The sequence below is a fragment of the Glycine max genome, chromosome 9 (genome assembly GCF_000004515.6).
Source record: "Glycine max cultivar Williams 82 chromosome 9, Glycine_max_v4.0, whole genome shotgun sequence".
NCBI classification, from domain to species: Eukaryota; Viridiplantae; Streptophyta; class Magnoliopsida; order Fabales; family Fabaceae; genus Glycine; species Glycine max.
This window is the reverse complement of record NC_038245.2, coordinates 18,042,797-18,068,394: the sequence shown is the minus strand read 5'-3', so window position 1 is coordinate 18,068,394 and position 25,598 is coordinate 18,042,797. Positions and strand designations below refer to the sequence as shown.

Sequence of the window (25,598 nt, the reverse complement as noted above, 5' to 3'; positions counted from 1 at the left end):
CCCAAACTCCTCTACCCCCTAAGCCCTAACCACAAAGTCAGTCCTACGCCCTTAACTAAACCCTAGGCACTAACCCTAATTTATGTTTTGATGCAAATATTTTAAACATCTAAAACATAAATGTTACTAATATATACTATTTTCATGCAAATAATTAAACATCAAAATTTATTTCATACACCATGTAATGATACATATTTTTTTCATTAAATAACAAAACATACATATTTTTAATACAAAACAAACAAATACAATTAATTTTTTAAAAAAATAACTAAATTATTAAAAAAAAGTCAAATGTACATACAAAAGAGGTTGTTCCGTAAGACAAACTTCTTCCGTAAACTCCATGGAAGCACCTTAATGCCATTCCATGGAAGCACCTAAGCTCTAAGTCCTCTACCCTACAACCATAATCAATGGAAAAAGCCATTAAAGGAAAAGGAAACGAAATTAACCTCGACGTCGGAGAAGAACGAACGAAACACAGGTGGAAATGGCTGCAGAAGAAGACGAACAGGCACAGTGGCGCTGAAGATGAACACGAGGCACCTTGCGGAAGAGAAGAGGAATGCCAAGCACCTTGAGGAAGAAGATGAATGCGAAGAACTTGCGGAAGAAGAAGATGAACAAAAGAAGTTGCGGAAGAAGAAGATGAATAGAAGAAGTTGCGGAAGAAGAAGATGAACGGAAGAAGAGTGACACTTTTTTTATTTAAAATTAATGAAGGACAATTTTATCCATTCACTAAAAGTGCTAGGTCCACCAACAATGTTGCTGGGTGCACCTAGCAACACCCATCCGTATGAGATTATATAGAAGGATATTTTTGGTTTTCTCCTCTCACTGTTGGTTGGGTGTATTGAAAAAAAATGATGGGTCTAGTCTAGTTGTACTTGTCCAATAGGATTGATATAAGCTTCTTAACAATAAAATATTATGGTCTAAATGGTAAAAATAATGTGGTTTTTCACTTTGCTATTACAGTTCTATAAAATTCAGTTTATTCACGCTATAAGTGAAATGATCACAATTTGTTGCCCAACGAACCTAAGTTTCATAAACCTTGGTGAGCTGAGGCAGAAGCGCAGAAGCGCAGAAGCTATATAATATGCTACCACAATCAATAAATCTTGTCAAGAGTAAACTGTGAAGTGTTTTATATTTGGTAAAAGAAAAATAGAGTTGAAGTGTTTGATATGATACTATGTAAAGAGAGATTAGACAAAATGATCCTTTGATTTTTTCATGACAAATGAGTCTTGTTGAGTTAACATCTCATTTGACAATCTTTTGTAATAACAAATTGATCATCATATGTCACATCGATATGGAGATTAAATATGACATATCAAACTAACATGTGATCAACTCAAAAATAATTTTGTATCTTTCAAGGACTTAGATATCAACAAATTATACTTTTAAAAACCAAATTAAATATTTATCCATAAATATTTTATAACTTTGAGGATTAAAAAATAATTTTTTGTTTCAGAAAATAGAAAATAACATATATTAAAGAGACTTAAAACATATTTAAGTTCATATATTTTAATATATAACAAAAATATATATTTACATATAATTATTTTTTTATATTTACATAATAATAAATATTTATGTATGTCAAGTTACTAGTTAATTAATCAATTTTTATATAAAAATAGTATTGCAGCAAGTATTGAAAAAAGAAAGAAAAAAGAATGAAAATTTACCGAAATTAAACCAAAAGAAAAGGAAAAATTAGTCCTCGCATCGTTTGGACTGAGATTGATAAACCCTAAACCACGAAATTTTGAACTCACCACACAATAGAGAATCTGAATCAATCGCGATCACAGAGCGTGTAAGCAATAAGCAAATAACAATGTTCAACGCTTGACATTGTGGTGTTAGTAACTTAACCACCGTTCTGGAACTTGGGATTATTCTGATACAGCACCTCCACCGTTACTACTATGGGCCGTCACTCTTCCAGCAACCACTCTCCCTCCTCCTCACGCCGCCACCGGAGCCACCGCAGCAGCGTCTCTCCGCCTCTACGAGACAAGCACGAGCATTCCGGCTGCAGTACGGCCAAACCGGTTCGGTACGGTTCGCCGGATTCTCCACTTCGCTCGCCCTCTCCGTCTCTGCGGACGAAGCGGCTGAAGAAAGGTCAATCCGAACGCGAGCGGGAGCCTCGAGAGAACGAGAGGAACCATGGCGATGGTAGCAGAGGGAGAGGCTCCGAGAGGGAAGCCGGTGAGCGGAGGGAGAAGAAGAGAACGGAGAACGATGAGAGTAACGGAAGGAGTAACAAATCGGAGAAGAGAACAGAGTACGAAGACGGTGGCGGAAGGAGTAGCAAATCGGATAAGAAAATGGAGTACGAAGACGGTGGGGGAAGGAGTAGCAAATCGGAGAAGAGAATGGAGAACGATGACGGTGGCGGAAGGAGTAACAAGTCGTTGCGGTCGAGGCACGAGAGGTCGCCGGAGCGTGACCGCAATGGGAGGAGCCGGCATAGGTCTCAGTCTCCGCCACGTCACCATGCTTCCGCCGCGGATGCAAAACCACGTGATGAGGTGTCCGGTGATATCCAACCCTAGTTCTTGTCAATTCTTCAAGTTTTATTTTAAAAAAAAAACCGGTTGTTTTTGTTTTTTTTTTGTTTGGTATGTGTGTCACTGTGTGTTGTTTTGCTGAACTGGGGAAAATGAAGCATTTTTTTTAATGCTGGTGTTGGAATTGAAAGGATGAGGATGTGGTTTGGGAGATGGTTGGAAGGTTGAATGTTGATACTTGGTTGCTAGAAAGGGGTGTTATTGCATGAGTTGGGTGGGAATTTAGGTATTACTAGATGTTGATTGAATTTGTGGGATGTAGAGTTTTGGAGGTAATTTAACTATTTAAGAAAATAGGAAGCTTCTTCTGATGTATGAGTGTTTGGCAAACGAAGTATTTATGTGATTGGAGACTTTAAGAATGAGGTTGGAATTTTACTTAAGGTGGCTTTGAGGATCTTAGAAAGTATCTGATGATTTTTTGAGTGTGGATTTGTCTAATATTGGTACTACAGAAATGTCTTAAACAGAAAAAGAAAAAAAAATGAATAACAGGTGATTCTTATTGTAATGATGGTTTGTACCCTAGTTATGTGATTAAGGTAACTGTTGAAGTTGTGAAGAGCTCTGGTTCTGTTAGCTTGTGTTTTGACAAACTATTAATAGTCAGTTTGCATTTGAATTGCATTGTTTTGCCTTACAATTTACATCAAGGAGATAGATAGTGGTGACAGATATTATGCTGGTACTTTGCATTGTTGTTTACTTCAATAAAAGAAAATTGCCTTATCCAGTGTTGGTTTTTCTTCTTGAGTACATATTTATTTCATGTCGCGTATGAACACTGGTGATGATAAGCATGGCAAATTATTAGTGAAGCATCAATTTAACAGGGATAATTGGAAATGAACTGTGAGGAACGATGATCATGGCATATGGGATCATGAGAGTATGTACACACACTAGTGGTTGTTTTTCAAATGATCAAAGACTTAAAATATTTGTGTTTTTGCACCACCTTTTTCTCTATAATAGTGTTCATACCATGCTTTTCAAGGATTGAGGGAAAGAGGATTTAATAAAGTCAAGCATCCCCTTTCTTGCTTTCTTTTGTTTTCCTTTTCTTGGTTGTAGTGAGGGTGTGCTGAGAGGAATCAAGTCAAATCAATGCAGCTTATTAGAGTTGAGATTTAGACTTCAATGGGGAACAATTTGTATATGTTATTTTACATGTCTCCTGTTGCTGAAATTGTAATGGAAGAAACACTTCCCAATTCTTATACCTTACTCTTCTTTCATTGCAGATTGATTCTGTCCTGCCCCTCTTGGTTCCCAAAATGTTGATTAGTTTTTTATTCCATATTTTTGGCATTTAATTTTTCATGTCACTTGTTTTCTGCCATCTTTATGGTCTCTTTACTCCAGTATTTAACTTTCTTTGAATTTAAGGTTTCACTATTTTCTAGAATTGATGCTTATCTGGATTGCTGTTTAACTTTTGCAGATGACAAACGCAAGAGAAGCTGAACAAATGTAAGCTGTTGTTTCATCTCTGAATTGCATATTCTAGTATTGCTTTGCTGGTTGATGTTGATCATGATGTTTGATTGTTGATTTTGGTTTGATTTGAGCCAAATCTATTCATACTTTCATAGGAGTGCTGCATTTTGGAATAATTTTTTGTCCTTCAATCTGCTGTAAATTTAGTTATTTCAAATTAATTTTAAAAAAAGCACCTTTTTTGTTTATACACAGTACCAAATTTGATAAAAGGGGAAGGTTACTTTAAGAATGGCAGCTATTTTGTGACCCTATCAAGTCATTGAACATGCATCTAAATCCAAAATTGTAAGTTATGATCCATAGGGTGTTTCCTTGTAGTGATGAGTTCCTATGTGTGATCTCAATTGGGATAAGCTTTGAGAACATGAGAGCAATAAATTATGTGTTTGTCAAATAATAGTTTTAAGCAGCCTTGAGCGGAAACATGTTATAGAAAACCTTTATTTTTTGCAGAACACCAGGTTGAGTATTCAACCATGGAATATCAGGCAGAGCTCAATATTAATGTAGTAGGTTCCAAACGGTTTTATTTCATGTTTATGGAATACAAGGATCTCAGAGCCTCATTTTTAATAAAGTTGAAATTTTCTAAATAGCGGTAAAATGGTAATGAAACTGAAATGACATTTGTTTGTTACTTGGCTTGAGGTCATTTCTTGTATTTCTGCTTCTATCTTCTTAGAAGTTTAGGACTTTGGAAGCTATGTTTTCATTTTTTGTATTAATAAAATTAGTTGTTATAGCTTTTGATGATGACAGTCTGATTGCTGCTTCGGCAGGGATGATGAGGATGATTCTATTAGGAAGATGAAGGCTGCTGAGGAGGCTTTGGAAGAAAAACAGAAGGTAATAATGTGCTTTTTGTTAGGATTGTGTCTGTATATTATGTAGTTCTCCATGTCCTTTTGTGTTGGTGAGGTAGGATTTGAGATCCCTTTTAGATAATTAACTGTGCATTTGTTTTTTAGGAAGTATGGCTTGTTAAGTACCCTATACTTTATTCCTAAGCTTCATAGTGTTGCATGTTGCTTTAATCATTTGGAGGCTTATATTGCTAATAGGTTGGATTGGATGCTGCACATGTGAAGGAAATGTTTAATGTTTAATTGCCCCCTTGTGTTGGTCATTAGATGTTTGTGAAATAATAACATCTGACCAGGGTTACTACCACACTATGGCATAGAGATTCTTCTTCTCAATGAATACAAACAAAGTTGGTGTATGAAGTATTTGCTACAGTTTACTTTACTTGTTACAATTATATGCAATTGGGTGTCCTTTTTCTTTATGGGGGTCAGAGTGAGGCATCCCAGTGAGACCATTCAAAAAGGAAAATTGAAAGACATGTGATTTTAGAATGACAACACTTATTATGTTTATGTTGATTGAATTCAGAGTTAGTTGTGTTCCCATTACTTAATTTATCTTTATTAACTTGAGTTGCATTGCAATCCAAGGAAAATAGTGAAACATAATATATTTAACAAATTAAAAGCTACTATTATTTATTTATAATTAAGGATGCAGATTTTCTGAGTGTTTTACTCCTTTTTTTTTTCAGCAAAAATAATATATTATATATATGAAATAGAGTACCAGTGGTACTATATTACAACCAAGAGAACCTTACTCCTGTTGGCTTTTCTGAAATCCTTGTCATTTGCACTTTTGCAGCAAAAACCTTCATTTGAGCTATCTGGAAAGCTTGCGGGTGAAACAAATCGAGTTAGAGGTGACACTAACTATTGTTTAACATATAGAATTATCTATCTGACTTTTTAAGGAGTTTATCTTTCATTTTTGATTGTATGCTGAACAGTATTTCTTTTTCAGGTGTTACTTTGTTATTCAATGAACCACCAGAGGCTCGCAAACCAGATATTAAATGGAGGCTTTATGTTTTCAAGGCTGGTGAAGTGCTAAATGGTTAGTGTTTATGGCTTCTGCTTATAATGTATGTTATTGATAAAACTGTCCAATTTGTATGCCACATGCCAATATTTTGTGAGAGCATCTCCCTCACAAGTGCTATTGACAATCTTGCAGACCTGTAGTTTTTTGTTCCGTTTTCAGGTGTTTTCAATTATAAACTGTTTTGTCCTTTTTCCGTGCATTTTGCCCAGGAACTTCTCTAGTTTATATTGTTCACATTTTTTTTTGTTTCTTATGTTATAATCATCGCCCTGAGCCCCGGACACTTTTGCTTGTTGTGTAAGCAGAATTGCAGAAATATGCTTAACTGATAAGAATAAGCTCTGGTTGCTTGGTCCTCACCATTTGGTTTTGCTCTATTTTATCATGAATACCATAGATTTTTCTTATGCATTAGGATGAGCTTTGCATAATTTAGATGAACCCTTTCTGAATCCTTTTCTACTTCTACATTTTATTGTATTCCTGTTTAATGTTATGCTTTTGTGTCTACAATTTCCTTCCTTTTCTCATAAATTTTCAGCAGTTAAATTTAATCATTTTTTCAAGTTCTTCATGCAGTTAAATTATCAAATTAAAAATCTTCTACAACTTGGATTTCCCTAAATGGAATTACAATTTTCTTGTCTTCCAAAGAACAATTTTTTTTTTTTGCTTGATACCTACTTTTGCTATAAAAAAATTGTATGTGATTGATTTACAGAGCCCCTTTATATACATCGCCAAAGTTGTTATCTTTTTGGAAGGGAAAGAAGGGTTGCTGATATCCCTACAGATCATCCCTCTTGCAGCAAGCAACATGCTGTTATTCAATTCCGGTATTTCATCAATTTAAGCAACCCTATGTGGGTTCCTTGGTTACCAGTGTTTTAATGGTGATTGAATTTCCTGAATTTTTAAAAATTTATTCTTATTAGGCAAGTTGAAAAGGAGCAACCTGATGGTACATTATTAAAGCAAGTAAGGTAATGCCTGATTCTTACTTTTCTTGACCCCTCGTGAACAGCTAAAAGTTCCTCAATGCGCAAACCCTAATATGCATATGATCTGTGCCAGGCCTTACGTTATGGACCTTGGAAGCACAAACAAAACTTTCATAAATGTTAGTGGTCATTGAATGCCTTTGATAGTTTGATTGGTTTTTCTTTGTCTATTTGTTCTGGTGGCAATGAATGAGCTGAAGTTGATGTCTAATGAATCTGCCTGATGCTTTCTGCTTTTGCAGGATAGTCCCATTGAACCTCAACGATATTACGAACTTAAGGAAAAGGACACCATTAAATTTGGTAACAGTAGGTAAGTGAGATGTAGATATTAATTGTTCTTCATGTTCAAAGTACATTTTCTTTTGTTTGAGTAGAAACTTATTATTAGGCAAAGTTGTATTAGTAACTGTCTCACTTTCCGATGATAAACGATATTATATTTTTTGCCTTTGTTAATATGAAATATTTATCATTCATTATTTGAACCCTAGTTATTTTGATAATTAGGTTTACATAGAAGAAAATAATTTCTGTAACCATGTGTTTGGATGGGGGATTTAAAAATTTCTAGGAAATTCAAATACACATCATTTTAATTGCCTTAATTTAAATCCCTTTCATTTTGTAAATATTTTGTTTGGATGAGGCAATTCAATTTTTTGTATTTTAATTTCCTTATTTAGATAAAGTAATTCAATTTCAATGAAATTTAAATTTTTAATTCAATTTCAATGAAATTTAAATTTTTATTTTTAAATATTTATTTAAAAATTAAAATTTCAATATTGAATGAAAATAAATACCCAGAGTATAGTGAACAGGGTTTGTTAAAAAAAATATATTTAGGACTCCAAAACCAACCAATTAAGAAACACGTATCCATCATCATCTTCCCCGAATGCCATTAGAACTTGTAAGCAATGAACCATCGGGCACCACCATCGACAAAACCACAGTGCCCTCTATGAACCACGATAAATTTCAAAGAACCCAAACAACTCAGTTAGACAAGGAACAGAAAGGTCATAGCTGGCGACGATGGGCTCTGGTGATTGCAGCGAGACAATGATGAGTGCAGAGACAGAGCCGCGATGTGGGTGCGTCGATGGCGGCACAGGGAGTCTTGAGTCTTGAGAGTTGAGAGAATGAGCAGAGAGAGAGAGGGAGGTGGTAACTGAGAGAGAGAGCTATGGAGAGTATTGTGCCGAGAGTGAGGAGAGAGAGTGCTACGGGGAGTGAGAAATTTTAATTTCTTTATTTTCAGTGAGAATTTGAAATTCTCTCAAATTAGTATATTAAAATGCTTTACAAAAATGATAACATTTTAATTACTTTTAAAATATCCTATTCAAACAGATTAGATTATTGGAAGGCATTTTAATATCCCTGTTGAAATACTTTACCTGGTTAAATTTTCCCATCCAAACACAGGGTAAAGGAAAACGATTCCATAAAGTGATTAGATGAAAATTTGGATCATTGGGTGGAAAGGAAGGACAAAATTTGAAGTAGCCCAATTTGAATATATGGAATTATATCTTCTTGATTGACCTTCACTTGAGCTAGGAGGTATTTGGAAATTGTTGGTTAATGGTTAGTAAGTGCCAAGTTCAGGTATTTCTGTTGAAGCCTATTTACATGAACCTGAAAAACAATTAGTTTACTTCTCATAAAGATTAAAATCTTCATGATATTGGGACATCTTTGTCTGGATGATTTAAAGACAATATATGCAATGATTTTTCTTGCTTTTTCTTTTTTGGTGGAACAAAAAGAATACATATATAATGCGTATGCCCTATTTGCCTCTTGATTTTTCAGTATGCCCAATGCAGTAATGGATTTTGTACGCTGCCAATACTACTTGTTCTATATAAACGCATACTATTAACAAGATTTTTTGTTTTCTATTGCAGTCGAGAATATGTATTACTACATGAGAATTCTATTGGGCAATAGACACTAATGTCTCCAATTTCGCTCTATCTGCTCATCAGAACTGATTAAAGCAGCATTTGACCTGCAGTTTTTGGTAATTAATGTCCAACTTCTGTGTATTCCCTCCTTTCAGAAGTTTCTAGATCAGTCTGTCTACAAGTTTCTTGTTATTATTATATATGCAAGATACATTAGATAATTTATTTTGAAGTTGTATAATACAATCTTGAGCCGCCCACTTAACCAAAGTTAACTCTTGTAAGCTGATAAATTTGCCCTGTGAATTTAACTTGCTTGGTTGGAACATTTGCATGTTAGTTTCGGACAGGGTTCAACATTTTCATATAGCATTGTGTTATCTTTCTCCTTCCCCTCCTTGGGTCACCTGGTAGAGAAATTATTTGGTTGTTCTGCTGTCTATGGTCTTGATCAATATTTACAAGACATGTATTTAAGTTTTTAAATTTAATTTAAGATCATTAATAACACTTGATTATGTGTCATATAGAGATTGGTATATAGAAATTGGTAGGGATCACAAATCAAGTGGTAGCCCAAGATTACCTAATAACTTGGTGAGAATCTCACAATTGCAACTCAAAATTTTAGTTTTATTACATGAAGTACATGACATTAATGGTATTATTTTATTTCTAGAGGAAATTTTGGTGAGAGCATGTCAACGTATTAAGTTTAAGTTTAATGCTCATCTATGTAAAAAAACTGTCATTATTGAATAAGTTTAAGAGAAAAAATATCTCTAGATTTTTCAATATGAATCGAATTTAGGTATCAAGGGTCTATAGTATCTATGTAGATTTTTCAATAAACTAAGTTAGACTTTCTTTGATACTTAGATATAAGATTTGAATATTGATGAAAAAATATTATGTTAATGTATTTAATAAAATTAATGAAATATTTGTCAAAAGAATTTCAGAAAAAGTCAAATTATTTGCACGCCAATTAGTTGTCATAAAATTTAACAATTTAAACGGTATATGACAAGGGAAAAGAAAAGTTTCAGAAAGAACTTATTAATGTGCATCATTTTAACTTTTGTTAATACTTTTATTTTAATTAGTAAAGTGAGGTGATAATAGTTATTGTATTCAATTATTGTAATTTTATTAAATGTAATATATATTTTTACAAGATTAAATATCTAATAGTATGATTAAGAAATTTGGCTATTTATCAACTGTGATGAATTTTATATATAAATTAAACTCTAAGTCAAACAAATCACATTAGTTTTCTAAAAAAAAAAATCACATCAGTTTTCTAAAAAAAAATAATAATCACATTAGTTGATAATGGATTTGAAAGGGATTTCAATTTCGTCACGTGTTGTGTATAAACTATAAAGGGCACGGATAGTGACAATACGTTACAGTTGCGTTGAAAGCAACATGGGTATAAAATAAATAATCTAATTACTACCTATGTCCCATAATAACTGTCATTTAATAAAAAAATATTTATCTTAAAATAATTATTTTAATTTTTAATATGATATTAGTCAATAACCCTTGATTAATCAAACTTCAAAGGTTGATGTTTATGTGAATTTAAAACCGTGCATAGGTATAGGTCACATGATTAAGGAAACTTTAAATGTTGATGTTTATGCGAATTTAAAACTTGTGCATACACACGGATCACTTGATTAAGGAAATTTCAAAGGTTGATGTTCATGTAAAACAATTATTTCAGATCATAAAATTAACAAACTATATTAAGATGAATCTCATGAGACTCAAATATAATAAAGAAAATAAATATTTAAAACTAAAATGGTTAAAAAGTAAAAAGAAAGTGTAATTAAATTGAGAATTGAAATTTCAAATAAGTCAAATAGTTTTATTTTAATAAACATATGACAACATGTCAATCATAATACAAATTAGTCCATGTTTATATTTGTCAACTCACATAAGAATAAGTTGATTGCTAATTTATACTTAAACACTTCAATTTCAAGCACCTCAACAATGACCACAATATTTCCTCTAATTACATGCAATAAGAGGGAAAAATTATCAATTTCAAATCTATGTTCATGTTCTATTAGCTGCAATATCTTACTAATTTAAATTTAAAAGACAATGCAATTCAAATCTCGTGGTTGTTGTGACCCACTCATGGTGGAGAGAAGGGATCACAGAAGCGAACGAAGAAATATGATAATAGCATGACTACAATTATAAAGAAGAAAATGAAACACAAATTAATAAGAATGAACAAAGAAGATATAAATCCATAGCACAATAGCATGAAATTTGAAGTTGAAGTACCTCAAATAGCTTCAACCTTCCATAATAATAATAATAATAATAATAATAATAATAATAATAATAATAATAATAAAAACCATGCATAAAACAAAGCACAAAGAAAGAACCTTGCAAGCAGGAAAATCAGAAAGGGAAAAAAATAAAAAAAAATCATTAAAAAAGAAAAAACATGAAACAAACAACAATAACTAAATAATAATAATAATAATAATAATAATAATAATAATAATAATAATGATAATAATAATAATAATATATTTTGCTGATATTGCGCCTGCAGTTGCACATTCACTCAACAACAAAACAACAATTTATTTTTTTTCCTAATCTTTTTTATTTTTTTATTAAAAAACAAACTAAGAAATGATAGAAGAACAAAAACTACATAATAATAATAATAATAATAATAATAATAATAATAATAATAATAATAATAATAATAATAATAATAATAATAATAATAATAATAATATAAATGTTTTTTTAGCATAGCTTGTTATCTTCTCTTCCAATCTCTTTTTCTTGGCTTTTTATCTCTAGGAATTGTCGCAACCTCTTGCAAAACCAAATAATTGAACAAATAATAAAAATAATTTTAACATTTATAATATAAATGTTTACAACAAACAAAAATCAGACAATTGCAGATAGATCTGGCTTAATAATAATTAGATTCTAATCCAACTAAAGATAAAAGTTAAGAAAGGAAAAAACAAAAATCAATTACCTTCTTCCTAGATTTTATATAGGTATTCAGCATTTAACTCGGTCAAATTTTTGTACTCAAGCAAAAAGGAAGTAGAGAATTATGTGTCACAACCAATTGTAAAGAAAAAATTTCAAATGACCATCGAATGAAGGGCGGGGAATAAAAAGGGAATAACAATGATTTAAAATTTCAAGTTAGATGTTACAACTTCACACCATCTTGCAATGAAGATGAAATATGTGTAATCAAAATTTACATAACTATCAAACAGCCATTAGAGGGATAATCTAATAAAAAAAAATCATGGACCTACAGAGAATATGCAAAATCATGAAAGCCTATGTAGATAGCAAGGAATAGTAGATAACCATCAAAGTAGTGATAGTCACCTATTTTATACACGGCAAGCCCATGAACTTAAAATTCAAACCTAAAATAATTTTGGATAGATAAAAAAAAAATATAAAAATCATATCATAGCCTATCTTCTAGAATAAACCACATAATCAGAATGTTATTTATATAGCATAAATGTCATATCATAGCACAAACACTTAATTTTCAATCCTTCCATAACATATAATCACATTGATTTCAGTTTCATATCCACTATAGCAGCCCAATGATTTAAAGATAATAATATTTTTAGTCCTTTTAAAATAGACTATCTCTTGGTGGGATAAGACTGTTATTGTTAGATTACCTCAAACAACTTCACTACACTAAGGTTGACTTATATGTGGGTATTCTGGAGGGGTACATTAATACGCCTAGGGGATGCATAAGACATCTAATCTTATTAAAAATATATAGGAAGATTCAAAATTATAGACAACATGAGTTTTCAAAATCCTCCAGTTGCCGACCAAAGCATTAGGGATATACTATTCATTTGTAAACAATTGAAACAAACTCATTGTCATATAGGTAACTCGATCTTAACTTATGTCTCTTTTATAATTATTTTTAAAATTTAATTTGTTTTTTTTTTATTTTATATTTTAGTTATTTTAATTATTTATCTTATAAAGATTTACTTTTGTTGTTTATTTTTCATTCAATTTAATCTTCTGATTCATTCTAATCATTTAAGAATTAATTTTTTTTATAGAAATAAAGTCAAAAGGAAGGGAAAAAATTGAATAATTTTTTTAAATGGTAGTCCCAATTGTTAGATCGAGTGACCTCAGAATAATTAAGAAGGGGGAGTTGAATTAATTATTTCTAAACCTTTACTAATTAAAAAATTACTCTTTTAAGGCTTTTACTTTTTTTGTTAAGAGAATATGGAGTAGAAGAGAAACTTAACAGAAAGTAAAAGCGAAAATTAAATGAACAGCGGAAAGTAAAAGAGTAGGGAAGAAGAAAACAAACACACAAGTTTTCAAGGTTTGAAAAACCAGAAAACTTCAGAAAGCTTTTGGTACAAAGAAGAAGAAGAAGTTCAAAGAGATTCAAGGCTTGTATGGAAAAGTAAAGTGTTCAAGATACTTGAAATGCAAAACAAAGCCTTGCTTTTATAGACTCTCAATGTCTGGTCAAGAAGACCATTCAGAAGAGTTATAACTTTTAGAAAAACTTAAAACCAATTTGAAAAAGTCAAAAACCTTTTTGAAGAGTTACATCTTTTGATTTATCAGAAACAATCACTGGTAATCGATTACCAAATTAGTGTAATCGATTACACAAAGCTTTTAAGTGAAAGGATGTGACTCTTCACTTTTGAATTTGAATTTCAACGTTCAAGGGCATTGGTAATCGATTACCAAAACATTGTAATCGATTACAGCCTTTTGAAAATAATTGGAACGTTATAAATTCAGTTTGAAAACTTTTTCAAACTCATTTTTCTACTGGTAATCGATTACAACAATATGGTAATCGATTACCAGATAGTAAAAACTCTTTGGTAAAGGTTTTGTTAAAAACTCATGTGCTATTCAAAGTTTTGAAAAAACTTTTTAATACTTATCTTGATTGAGTCTTTTCTTCATTCTTGAATCTCGAGTCTTGAATCTTGATCTTGATTCTTGAGATCTTGAATCTTGAATCTTGAATCTTGATTCTTGATTCTAGGCTTTCTTCTTGAGTTTTGAACTCTTGACTTGTTCTTGATTCACTTGAGATGTTCTTTGATTCACTTGAGTTGTTCTTTGATCTTTGAGCTTTTTGTTCATCACCTTTGTCATCATCTTTTGTTGTCATTATTGTTATCATCAAAACACCTTTGAATCACATTCACCATGAAGCCTTGCTTCTACACCAATAAATGATACTTGTTAATCACCCACGTACCATTATAAAAGATTATAAAAGTAAATTTATTGTCAGTAAAGTACATTGCAGTACAGCCAAATTCATGATATTGAAGGATGTTTACTGAATTACAATATTCTCTCTCACTGAATTATAGTATTCTTTCTCCACCTGCAAGAACTGCTTTCCTCATTCACAGGAAGTCTTTATATATGAACTTTAAGAACAGGGGTGCGTAAGTCTCAAGGAAATGAGTGAATTCTTGCTCTCTTGGAAATATCAGTCGGGTACCTAACCGAATGAATGGAACAGGAAGTGTTAAAAGGCAAGCAACATAAGTGTATGCCAAGACCAAATAAGGGATCGATATCTTGTAAGTTTAGGAACATAAACATTACTTATCTATGTTTCATCATTTAAATAACCACTATATTAAGATGAATCTCATGGGATGATTCACAATTGCACATATAAAATATAAAAATAACATGAGTAGCCAAAGCCAAAGAACTTCACAATTGCACAACCCAAGACCCTCTCTGGACATGCAAATATCTTGATTGGACAAAGAAGGATCGCAATTAAATTTGTAAAAAAGGAGAATACTAACTAACCAATGGTCTGCAATGGCTGGAAATGCAGAAGCAAGATATATGAGAATAGCACGACTGAAATTGTAAAGAAGAAAATGAAGTCAAGAAATTTCAAAGGATAAATTCTTTATTTTCTATCGTACGCCGTCTTTGCTGGGCTGGGCCATATAGCTAATAGAATACTTATTTAGTTGTACAAATGAAACAATGTGAATGATATTAACAAAAAGAAAGATAAAGGAAAGATAATAATGCCCGATAATATATAGCAGTTGAATTGGAATTTTCCTGGACATGTGCTTTGCGTCTCATTTGAACTAAAGAATTTTCCCTTGTCAATATATTTATACCTACCCAACGGATTGGATAATTATTCTTAAAGAAAGAAATGAAAGAAAAGAAGCACTGCTAATTAATGAAATAAGACAAAATAAAGGTTGTTAGAGAAAATAATATATATAGACAACAATAGGATATTGTAAAGTGGCTAGAAAAACGGTCAATTCTTATTCTCTGACATTAAGCCAAATAGATATTAAATAATGCATTGTGAATGTGAAATGCAGGAAAAATAGCATGTCTGATAAAATTCTTACTTTCTTCCCCACCCATTATTTTTTATTGATCAAACTATAAACTAGTTGTGTTTCAAGCTGTTTTTTTTATTATCTTGTTAGAAAATTAGACTAAGGTTTCAAATCAATCGAACTATGACTAATTTTTTTTATTAATGCAATCTGTTTTCAAAATATTACATGAGACATTTATATTGAAGCTAGAGAAATTAAATGATTGCTATGATTCTATTCCTCCATTCTCTTGTTCTCCAAAAGAGGGACAACGGGCGAGTATGATTCCGAGTCATCATAGACTTCACACTCTTCCTTTGCTTGCTCTTGGCTTTTCCCCCAAATAACAACATAAAAACCAATAACCGTTATGGCTACTCCAAGCACACTGTACATAAACAAAACCATACTTACATAATTGTATTCCTTCTAAGATTAAAGTATTTTTAAGTTGCATTCACACACACGCAAAAAAAAGGTCCCCCTTTCATAATTGTAGTCCTTAGATTAAAGTATTTTTAAATTGCATTCATTCACACGAAAACAAAATGCTCCCATTAATAAAATCATAAGTCCATAAGTGGACACACCTCCAATTTTTCTTATGATTGAGACATGAAAGAAACATATACCTTCCAAGATAGATAGAGTCACCAAGAAAGGCAATTCCCATGATGACCGCAAAGATGATTCCAATTGGCTTAAACATTGCAACATAGAGAGGGCCCTTCTTTCTCATGACCCATATATGAACAATACTTCGAAGGGATACACCAAAAATTGCCTACATTCAGAAGCAGATCAAGTTAATCGAAATTCAGAGCAAGAAATAAAAGACTCATGCTGATATAGGAAATAGTATCACCATTTATTCTTACTTGCAATGCAATAGCTATCAAATTCACATCAAATCCTAATCTCAAAGCTTTTGGATCCGTTACCGAAATCAGTCAAGGTGGGATAGATAGCATAGCAACTAATGTACCGCGAGTGAGCACTATCACAAGCTCTGCAGGGTAATTTCAGATTATCCATGTCTACAAACATCAAAGAAAGTAAAAGTGTTTTTGTTATGAGGGAAACAAAATGATGGATGAGGCAGTGTTTTTGTTATGGTCTTGGCTGAAATATTTAGAGAAGGATTTTACCACTCACTATAATCAGTGGTATTCAAATCTTAGGTCTGGATTTCACATTAGTAGCAGATAGCACTGTAGGTCAAATATATGTACAGTTTTTTGTGTGGTTACATTCTGCTCTGGATCAACAATTGGCTGATTTGTATGTAGCAGAAATGTAATCTGAAGCCTGTACCTATTAGTACCCCTGGTATATTGCAAATTAAAAAAAAAACTTGTGAAATGGCTTAAGAAACGACCCGTGCGTCCATGCTTTGCTATCACTTGGCCACCTCGTACCATTTTGCTTCCTTTTGTTTTAAACATAACTGACAGAATGTCACTTGCTTCACTAACCTAAAGCCAAGCTGAATTATGGAGAAGGGAGGAAAAATAATCACTCAAAATGTTTCAGAAAAACAATGACCAACATGGAACATTCATGAAATGAATGCTAGTGAAAGAGATGTCATATAACTCAACAATAGAGAAAGTGAAGTTACCAGAAAAGGTGTATAGCATTCCTTTCTTAAGTTGGACCTTCTGAGAGAAACTATCCAATGGATGTGTTCTGTTGTGAGCAAAATGAATCTACTGCCTGCATTCGATATTCGCTCCTTGATTGCTCCTTTTCCAAATACTGTCCAACCCTCTATGTTGTGATCAAATCCTAGATGGTTCTGCCAAACACTGGTTGTTTTCAAAGCAATGGCAACACCAGTAAGTTTGTGTATTAACTGCTGACAGAAACTACCACATACAAATAAACTATCAAAATAACATGAGTAGCCAAAGTCAAAGAACTTCACAATTGCACAACCCAAGACTCTCTCTGTACATTCAAATATCTTGATTCCACAAAGAAAGATTGCAATTAAATTTTTAAAAAGGGAGAATACTAACTAACCAATGGCCTGCATTAAATTTCAAACATAAGTAATAATATTTTTTTCAGCCAATTTTGCATAACGGCAAGTTTGATTTGTGATTTTAACGGGCTGGCCCGTAGAACACTATAATTTGAAAGAAAAATGGGAATTGAGAATTAACTGATGAATAAGCATTTAAAATTTATACTTGAAAGTTAAGACATTATATAAGACTTTCATATTTAGTCACTGTATTTAGTTGAGAATGTTTTTGGTAGTATTTTGGTGAGACTTTTAACATTAAAATCACCAAAATGGCCCCCAAAATAAATCTTAAACAATGCAGTGTTGTGGGAGTAAACAGGGGTTTTCAATCACTAATCAAAGTTGTGTCCGCTGATACCACAAAGCAAATAGCCGTGAATGTGGCTGCAATCCACAGTGCCCCAAGCAATGGAGGGGCCCATAGCCGCAACACAACGGTGTAGCACCACTATAGATAGCTCTGCTTATAATCCATGCCACAAACTTGGCAATTAACCTTAACAGACATCAGAAAAATAACAATAGCAAAATCATCAATTTTGTGCACAACTAAGATGCACACTTGAATTTAGACCCTAAATATAGCTTCAAATAAAAGAATTAAGGCAACAAATCAAATATAATGGAAACAAAATTCTGACCTACACAACACTCAATCAATAGATCTTGGGCATCTCTTGCAACATGTACATCTCGAGGTAACATCTCTTTAACAATTTTTTACATTGTTGTTGCCAAAAAATCAGAGATTCTGTAAGCAATAGAACAATGATGCATTACCAAGAAAGAGAGAACATTGAGATTGACTACCAAGTACAATAAGAATTAAAGTAACCAAACATCGCAATGCATAATTAATTAGGAGCATTATATCAATTAAACCTATTAAAAAAAACATCAATCGGTCTTCTAATGATTAATGTTAAGAAGAAATTGTTTTGATATGACCACAATTCACTTTAAAGCTTTATAAATTGATAACAAAATAAGCACATGCAATTGTCCATACAGCTAAGGCACGGATCAAACCAAGATGTGTGCATGATTTAGGAAAAAAAAAAGGCAAAATAAAGCAAGTCAAAGAAATTTATTTTTGGGTTGTGCCTCATCATGAGTTGTTCCTTTTGGGGCTGTGCCTCGTCATGAGTTATCTCACTGTGTTTTCTCTTCTTCCCCATTTTTTGCTAGAAAATCTGCCATACCCAAGAACCAAAATCATATAACAAAAATGGTACTGAAATTATATGCATAATAAACTTACGTTTGCACTTCAGCAATTTAAGTTTCAATGTCTTCTTCAATTGAATTTTTCTCTGATGATCTACTGGTATCTTCGGCATCCTCTCCTCTATAATAACTGCTTGTTATAGTCCTGAATCGCTCCTGTCCAGCTCCATCCCACTAAACAAAACACAACAAATGACTCCAAGCTTGGCATGCATGTGGCCATAATCATGAATATGATCAAGTGAAATGATGATTTCGCTTTGATTCTCATTATCCAACACCGACAGAGGCGAATGCAGAAATTATGGTAAATTACACCAAACAAACTAAAAACACAATAATATAGATCGGAGGCATTATAAATGAAGTAGTCGGTAAAAGACATTGATTCGTGTCAGTGAAGTGTGAATACTCACAATCTGCAGCTTGACGATTTTCCCTTCCAGCTCCACGGTTCTGATTTTCTGAAAATAAAATAAAAATGAGTGTTGGGCCATAAATAAAAATAACAAAAAAGAAGAAGAGTGATAATTACGAAATCAACTCCAATGGTACTTATGTAGTTGTCGACCTAGGAGTCATCCTGAAATGAAATGATGAAACAAAGGAAGTGAACAAAAAGAGAGATTAGGAGAAGCAAATAAAGTGATGACTCACAGCGAATCTGAGAAGCAAGCAGGATTTTCCAACAGAAGAGTCGCCGATTAGGAGAAGCTTGAACAGATAATCGCTGAAACCAAACCAAACCCCAAATTAAACTCAGAGGCTAAATTTTATAGTTTAAAGCCAAGCCCAGAAAGGGAAACTCGGTTAAGTGCAGGAATGACGACAAGATAAAGCATGGCTACCCAACCCATCCTTAAAGCCAAACCAAAATCGTAAAAATAAAAAATAGAATGAAAATGAGAAGAGAAGCAAAAACAGAAAATGCTCAGGCTTTGTGTAAAGAAGAGATGAAGAGAGAGGAAACATCTCAACGTGGCAGAAAAAAGGCAACACAACACGTAGGTGGCACAAAACAAAGCAACAGGTGGCACAAAACCAAGGTAAAGCTGGAGGGCTATAAAATGATAAAAAAACTAAGAAAATGGACAAATGTCAACACCTCAGCCATGGGCATTTTAGTATCTTCATCATACTTCAGTTTTAGTATATAGATATTGATTAATGATTTTTTTAATATTACTAATGATAATGTTAATTTTATAAAATTATTATTATTTTATTTATTTATTGATTTGTCTTACTCTATGTAAAATGATAATTATAATAGTAAGAAAGGAATATTGATAAATCGAAGGAAAAACATAAGCAAACTGAGGTTTGTGGTGTTGAATTCCGCATGTAATGATGATTTGTGGTGTTGAATTCCACTTTATAATGTAGGATTACTATAGGAGAAATTTTTTTTTTCAAATATCTAACTTATCTTCATAAGTCTCAAACTACATGTTGTATGTTGGTTCATTAACAACCATTAGTTAGTTCTCTTACTCTTTATCAACTTAGTATTTTCATGTTTTCTATTATTCTGTTATAACATGTAACAGTTAATTAGTTTTAAGTTGGTTGGGTTAGTTAGGATTGAAATAGTGCTTCTATTTCTTCTCCTGCATAGCCTAGATCATAAGAGAGTTTTCTGTAACCAGAGAAATTATGTAGAGATTGAATAAAGTGGCTGTTGTGAGCACAGTGCAGTGTTCGTTCATTTTTTTTTCTTTTCTGCATTTTGCTTATTCTTGTTCATACAAGAAACTCATTCTTTTGTGAAGTAAAATTTGATCTTGGTACAACAAATTGGTGTGGTGAGCGTGGAGCGATTTTTTGAGTTCGATTCAAGAAATGGGCTCGCCCAAGTACGAGGTTGAAAAATTCACAGGGCAAAATGATTTCGGGCTATGGCAATTGAAGATGAGAGCTCTTCTTGTCCAACAGGGCCTGGTGGAAGCACTAGATGGAGAAGCCAAACTTGAAAAGATGATGGCTGATGGGGATAAGAAAACACTACTGCAGAAGGCACACAATGCAATTATCCTCAGTCTCAGAGACAAGGTGTCGAGGCAAGTCTCTAAGGAAACAACTGCTGCTGGGGGTTTGGTCAAAGCTTGAAGGTTTGTACATGACCAAATTTTTAGTTAATCGTCTTTACCTAAAGAAATCTTTGTATTCGTTTAAAATGCATGAAGATAGATCAATAGGAGAACAATTGGATTTGTTCAATAAACTGATTCTAGATCTTGAAAATATCGATGCCACCATTGATGATGAGGATCAAGCTTTGTTATTGCTGTGCTCTTTGCCTAAGAGTTACTCTCATTTCAAAGAGAATTTATTGTTTGGAAGAGACTCTGTTTCTCTTGATGAAGTGCAGGCTACTCTGAATTCAAAGGAATTGAATGAAAGAAAGGAAAAAAAGTTCTCTACAAGTGGTGAAGGGCTGACAGCAAGAGGCAAGACCTTCAAGAAAGATAGTAAATTTGATAAGAAGAAGCAAAAGCCAGAAAATAAGAAGAATGGTGAAGGAAACATCTTCAAAATCAGATGTTATCACTGTAAAAAGGAGGGTCATACAAGGAATGTTTGTCCTGAAAGGCAGAAAAATGGTGGCAGTAACAATAGGAAGAAGGACTCAAGAAATGCTGCAATTGTTCAAGATGATGGCTATGAATCTGTAAAGGCATTGATGGTGTCTGAAAAGAATCCAGAAACTAAATGGATAATGGATTCAGGGTGTTCATGGCATATGATACCAAACAAATCATGGTTTGAACAATTTTCTGATCAAGCAGATGGGTTAGTACTCCTTGGAGATAACAAGCCTTGCAAAATTGAAGGAATTGGGTCTATAAGGTTCAAGTTTCATAATGGGGCTGAAAGAATTCTCATAGAGGTCAGATATGTACCTGAGTTGAAGAGAAATTTAATCTCTCTTGGTGAATTTGATAAAAGAGGGTATGTGTTCAAGGGTGAAAAAGGAATATTGAATGTAGTTAAAGACTCCATGGTTGTCATGAGGGGAATTATGGAGAATGGCCTTTATTCTGTAGATGGTGAAGTTGTAATTGGCTCTGCAGCCACTGCAATCGGAAGAGTTTTTTTTTTTTTATTTTTTTTTTATTTTTTTATCAAAAACTGAGTTATGGCACATGAGGTTGGGCCATGTAAGTGAGAAAAGGTTGATTGAATTGGCAAAACAGGAGCTGCTATGTGGGGACAGAATGGAAAGATTAAAGTTCCGTGAACATTGTGTCTATGGCAAAGCCAAATTCAATGCTGGACATCAGAGAACAAAAGGTACCATTGATTATGTTCATGCTGATCTTTGGGGTCCAACCAAGACTCCCTCTCATTCTGGAGCAAGGTATTTCTTGAGCATTGTGGATGACTACTCAAGGAAGTTGTGGATCTACATTTAGAAAACAAAAGATGAGGCTTTTGACAACTTCAAAAGCTGGAAAATACTTGTGGAAAACCAAACAGGCAGAAAGATCAAGAGGCTCCGTACTGATAATGGTCTTGAGTTATGTTCTGAACCTTTCAATGATTTCTGTAAAGAGAATGGCATTGCAAGGCATAGGACAGTTGCGGGCACCCCTCAACAAAATGGTTTAGCTGAAAGATTCAAGAGGACCATTTTGGAGAGAGTGAGATGTATGTTGCTGAGTGCAGGATTACCCAAGATTTTTTGGGCTGAAGCAGCAATGACTGCTGTATATCTCATCAACAAGTGTCCTTCAACAACTTTGAATTTCAAAACCCCTGAGGAGATTTGGTCTGGCCATCCACCGAGTCTAAAATAGCTAAAGGTATTTGGCTATGTTGCGTATGCTCACATCAAGCAAGACAAATTGGAACCTAGAGCTGACTAGTGCATTTTTCTAGGATATCCTGAGGGAGTGAAAGGGTATAAGCTGTGGTGTTTGGAGGCTGGTTTTAAGAGGTGTTTAGTGAGTTGTGATGTTGTCTTCAATGAAGCTGAAATGGCCTACAAGGCTAAGCCCAACATGGTTCAGTCCAACACTGATCAAAGTAAGGAAACTGATTCTGAAAAATTGAATTTTGAGGTGGAGACTGAGGATAAACATGCTGAAACACAAGCTGTTAATTGGCCTCTTGATGAAGGAAAATATGAAGAAGAGGAACAAGAAGAAGTTGACTATGTGCTGGCTCAAGATAGAATCAGAAGGGAAATCAAACAACCTAAGAGGTATGGATATGCTGATCTAATAGCATTTGCTCTAGTAGCTGCTAGTGAAGTTTTGGAGGAAGATCCAAAAGTTGTTAAAGCTGTCTTAGCTAGAAAGGAGAAAGAAAAATGGCTAAGTGCCATGAATGAAGAGATTAAGTCTCTCCATGACAACCATACATGAGAATTGATTAAAAAAACCCCTGGTTCTAGAGTGGTCAGCTGCAAATGGATCTTCAAGAAGAAAGAAGGCATCCAAGGAGTTGAACCAGATAGATTTAAAGCTAGACTTGTTGCTCGAGGATTCACTCAAAAGGAGGGAATTGACTTCAATGAAGTTTTCTCTCTTGTAGTGAAACACAGGTCAATCAGAATTCTTATGGCTATGGTGGCAAAATTTGATCTTGTGTTAGAACAAATGGATGTGAAGACAACATTTTTGTATGGAAAGCTTGATGAGGTGATATTGATGAAACAACCCGAGGGGTTTGAAATCAAAGGTAAAGAGGATTATGTTTGCAAATTAAACAAATCCCTGTATGGTCTAAAGCAATCCCCCAGGCAGTGGAATAGGAGATTTGATGAATTTATGGCTCGCATACAGTTTCATAGAAGTCATTATGATAACTGTGTTTACTTCAAATTTCCTTTTAAAGTTGAGTTTGTGATATTACTATTATATGTTGATGATATTTTGATAGCAAGTAATAGCAAGAGTGAGGTTGAAAAATTGAAATCTGAGATGAGCAGGGAATTTGAAATGAAAGATTTAGGAGCAGCCAAGAGAATATTAGGAATATAAATCAGACGGGATAGAAAAAGGAAATTGTTGTATCTGTCCTAGGAGTTACATCTTAGAAAAGTTCTTGAAAGGTTTGGAATGTCAAATCCCAAACCTGTAACTACTCCTATGTCACAACAGTTTAAGCTCAGTACAACTCAAGCACCTAAGACACATGATGATATAATTTACATGGAAGGTATTTCATATGCTAATGCTGTAGGGTCACTGATGTATGCTATGGTATGTACTCGCCCTGACATTGCTCATGTAGTGAGCCTAATAAGTAGGTTCATGGCAAATCCAGGCAAAGCACATTGACAAGCCCTGAAATGGATACTCAGATATATCAGAGGATCACTTGGAAGAGTTCTGGTTTATGGTGGAGCTAGGAATAACAGAAGAACAACTGCTATTGAAGGTTTTGTAGATTTTGATTATGTTGGCTGTTTAGATTCAAGGAAATCCCTCACAGGATTTGTGTTCATTGCTTTTGGCACTGCAATTAGTTGGAAAGCTAGCCTTCAAAAGGTAGTGGCTTTATCAACCACTAAAGCTGAATATATTGCTCTTACAGAAGCTGTAAAAGAATCTCTGTGACTTGAAGGCATTGCAAATGAGCTGAAGATACAAAATAAAGTGATCACAAAGTGCCATTGATTTATCCAGAAATTTTGTGCATCATGAGAGGACAAAGCACATTGATATTAAGATGCATTTTGTCATAGAAGTTATTGGTCAAGGATCAGTTATAGTCAAGAAGATTTCAACTGATCACAATCCTTCTGATATGATCACAAAGGCTCTTCCAAGCAGCAAGTTTTTCCATTGTTTGAACTTAATTCAGCTGATGGATGATTAAATCCTGTTTCTGCAGCAACCACTATTTTTGTTAATGTTTTGTTATTGAACCAAGGTGGAGAATTGTTGTATGTTGGTTCATTAACAACCATTAGTTAGTTCTCTTACTCTTCACCAACTTAGTATTTTTCTGTTTTCTGTTATTCTGTTATTACATGTAACAGTTAATTAGTTTTAAGTTGGTTGGGTTAGTTAGGCTTGAAATAATGCATCTATTTCTTCTCCTGCATAGCTAGATCATAAGAGAGTTTTCTGTAACCAGAGAAATTCTGTAGAGATTGAATAAAGTGGCTGCTGTGAGCACAGTGCAGTGTTCGTTCATTTTTTTTTTCTTTTCTGCATTTTGCTTATTCTTGTTCATATAAGAAACTCATTCTTTTGTGAAGTAAAATCTGATCTTGGCACAACACTACGAATGTGAGATTTTGATATAATTAATAATTTAGTTATAATTAAAAAAAAGACTTTGTATCAATAGGTATGATAATCTTACATGTTCACACAAAGTCTTCTTCATTTTTTTTACAAGAAATACACATTTGAATGTGAGAGTTTAATTTTGATATAGTCTTAAATATATTTTAGGTATTTGATAAATAATTATTTTTTGTTTTGGATCTCAAATAAATTTTTCTATTATATTATATTCCAGATATATTAAAATTTTATTTTGATTTAATCTTAAAAAACAAATTTTTTCGATATATATATATATATATATATATATATATATATATATATATATATATATATATATATATATATATATATATTCTTAAAATAGTATTAGGTTATTACTTAAATAACATGGATACTCAAAATAAAAATTTTAATTTATGAGAGATCCAATATCAAATATTTATTATGGATTCAAAACAAAAATCAGTCATTTATAAAAGACCTAAACTAAAAATCAATCATTTGATTAGTATTATTGTTTCTAATTTAGACACATATTTTTTCTTATATGCTTGAATGTATTACCCAAAACTAGCAAGATAGTATAGCAATTCAAATTCAAATGTAATAAAATGACATATATTCATGTAGCAATTTAAATTTAACAACAAGGTCACATGTGACAATAGGTGTGAATTTGAATAAGTGAATATTATATGC

At 32.9% G+C, this 25,598-nt stretch overlaps 2 protein-coding genes across 22 annotated transcripts; one reads left to right on the top strand and one right to left on the bottom strand.

The window, feature by feature from the left end:
- Window positions 1–1,724: 1,724 nt before the first annotated feature.
- Window positions 1,725–9,313, top strand: LOC100812104 (FHA domain-containing protein DDL). Of its 2 annotated transcripts, XM_003533847.5 has the most exons (10): window positions 1,728–2,570; window positions 4,054–4,082; window positions 4,892–4,958; window positions 5,787–5,844; window positions 5,946–6,038; window positions 6,748–6,862; window positions 6,962–7,009; window positions 7,101–7,146; window positions 7,270–7,340; window positions 8,947–9,313. In XM_003533847.5, exons 1-10 carry the CDS (start codon window positions 1,962–1,964, stop codon window positions 8,987–8,989), a joined length of 1,179 nt encoding a protein of 392 aa, XP_003533895.1. In that variant the 5' UTR covers window positions 1,728–1,961; the 3' UTR covers window positions 8,990–9,313. The 2 variants fall into 2 exon arrangements, with proteins under 2 accessions (XP_006587166.1, XP_003533895.1); XM_006587103.4 differs by lacking the exon at window positions 7,101–7,146 and having other exon boundaries at window positions 1,725–2,570.
- Window positions 9,314–14,171: 4,858 nt separating this feature from the next.
- LOC102668139 (WAT1-related protein At3g28050) lies at window positions 14,172–19,652 on the bottom strand. Of its 20 annotated transcripts, none has more exons than XR_003262801.2 (11): window positions 19,309–19,651; window positions 19,187–19,234; window positions 19,068–19,115; window positions 18,686–18,825; window positions 18,066–18,175; window positions 17,014–17,200; window positions 16,548–16,878; window positions 16,271–16,429; window positions 16,025–16,176; window positions 14,845–15,780; window positions 14,323–14,521 (listed from the first exon to the last, which is right to left on the bottom strand). XR_003262801.2 is itself a non-coding variant. In XM_026123725.2 (9 exons), the coding sequence occupies exons 5-9, from the start codon at window positions 18,600–18,602 to the stop codon at window positions 14,473–14,475; spliced, it is 516 nt and encodes a 171-aa protein (XP_025979510.1). In that variant the 5' UTR covers window positions 18,603–18,617; window positions 18,686–18,825; window positions 19,068–19,115; window positions 19,187–19,234; window positions 19,309–19,639; the 3' UTR covers window positions 14,323–14,472. The 20 variants fall into 20 exon arrangements, 4 of the variants coding, with proteins under 4 accessions (XP_025979510.1, XP_025979508.1, XP_040860861.1 ...); XR_003262797.2 differs by having other exon boundaries at window positions 18,066–18,617; window positions 19,309–19,648; XR_003262793.2 differs by lacking the exons at window positions 16,271–16,429; window positions 16,548–16,878; window positions 18,066–18,175 and adding exons at window positions 14,172–14,231; window positions 18,529–18,617 and having other exon boundaries at window positions 14,363–14,521; window positions 14,845–14,898; window positions 19,309–19,639.
- Between the last annotated feature and the right edge of the window lie 5,946 nt (window positions 19,653–25,598).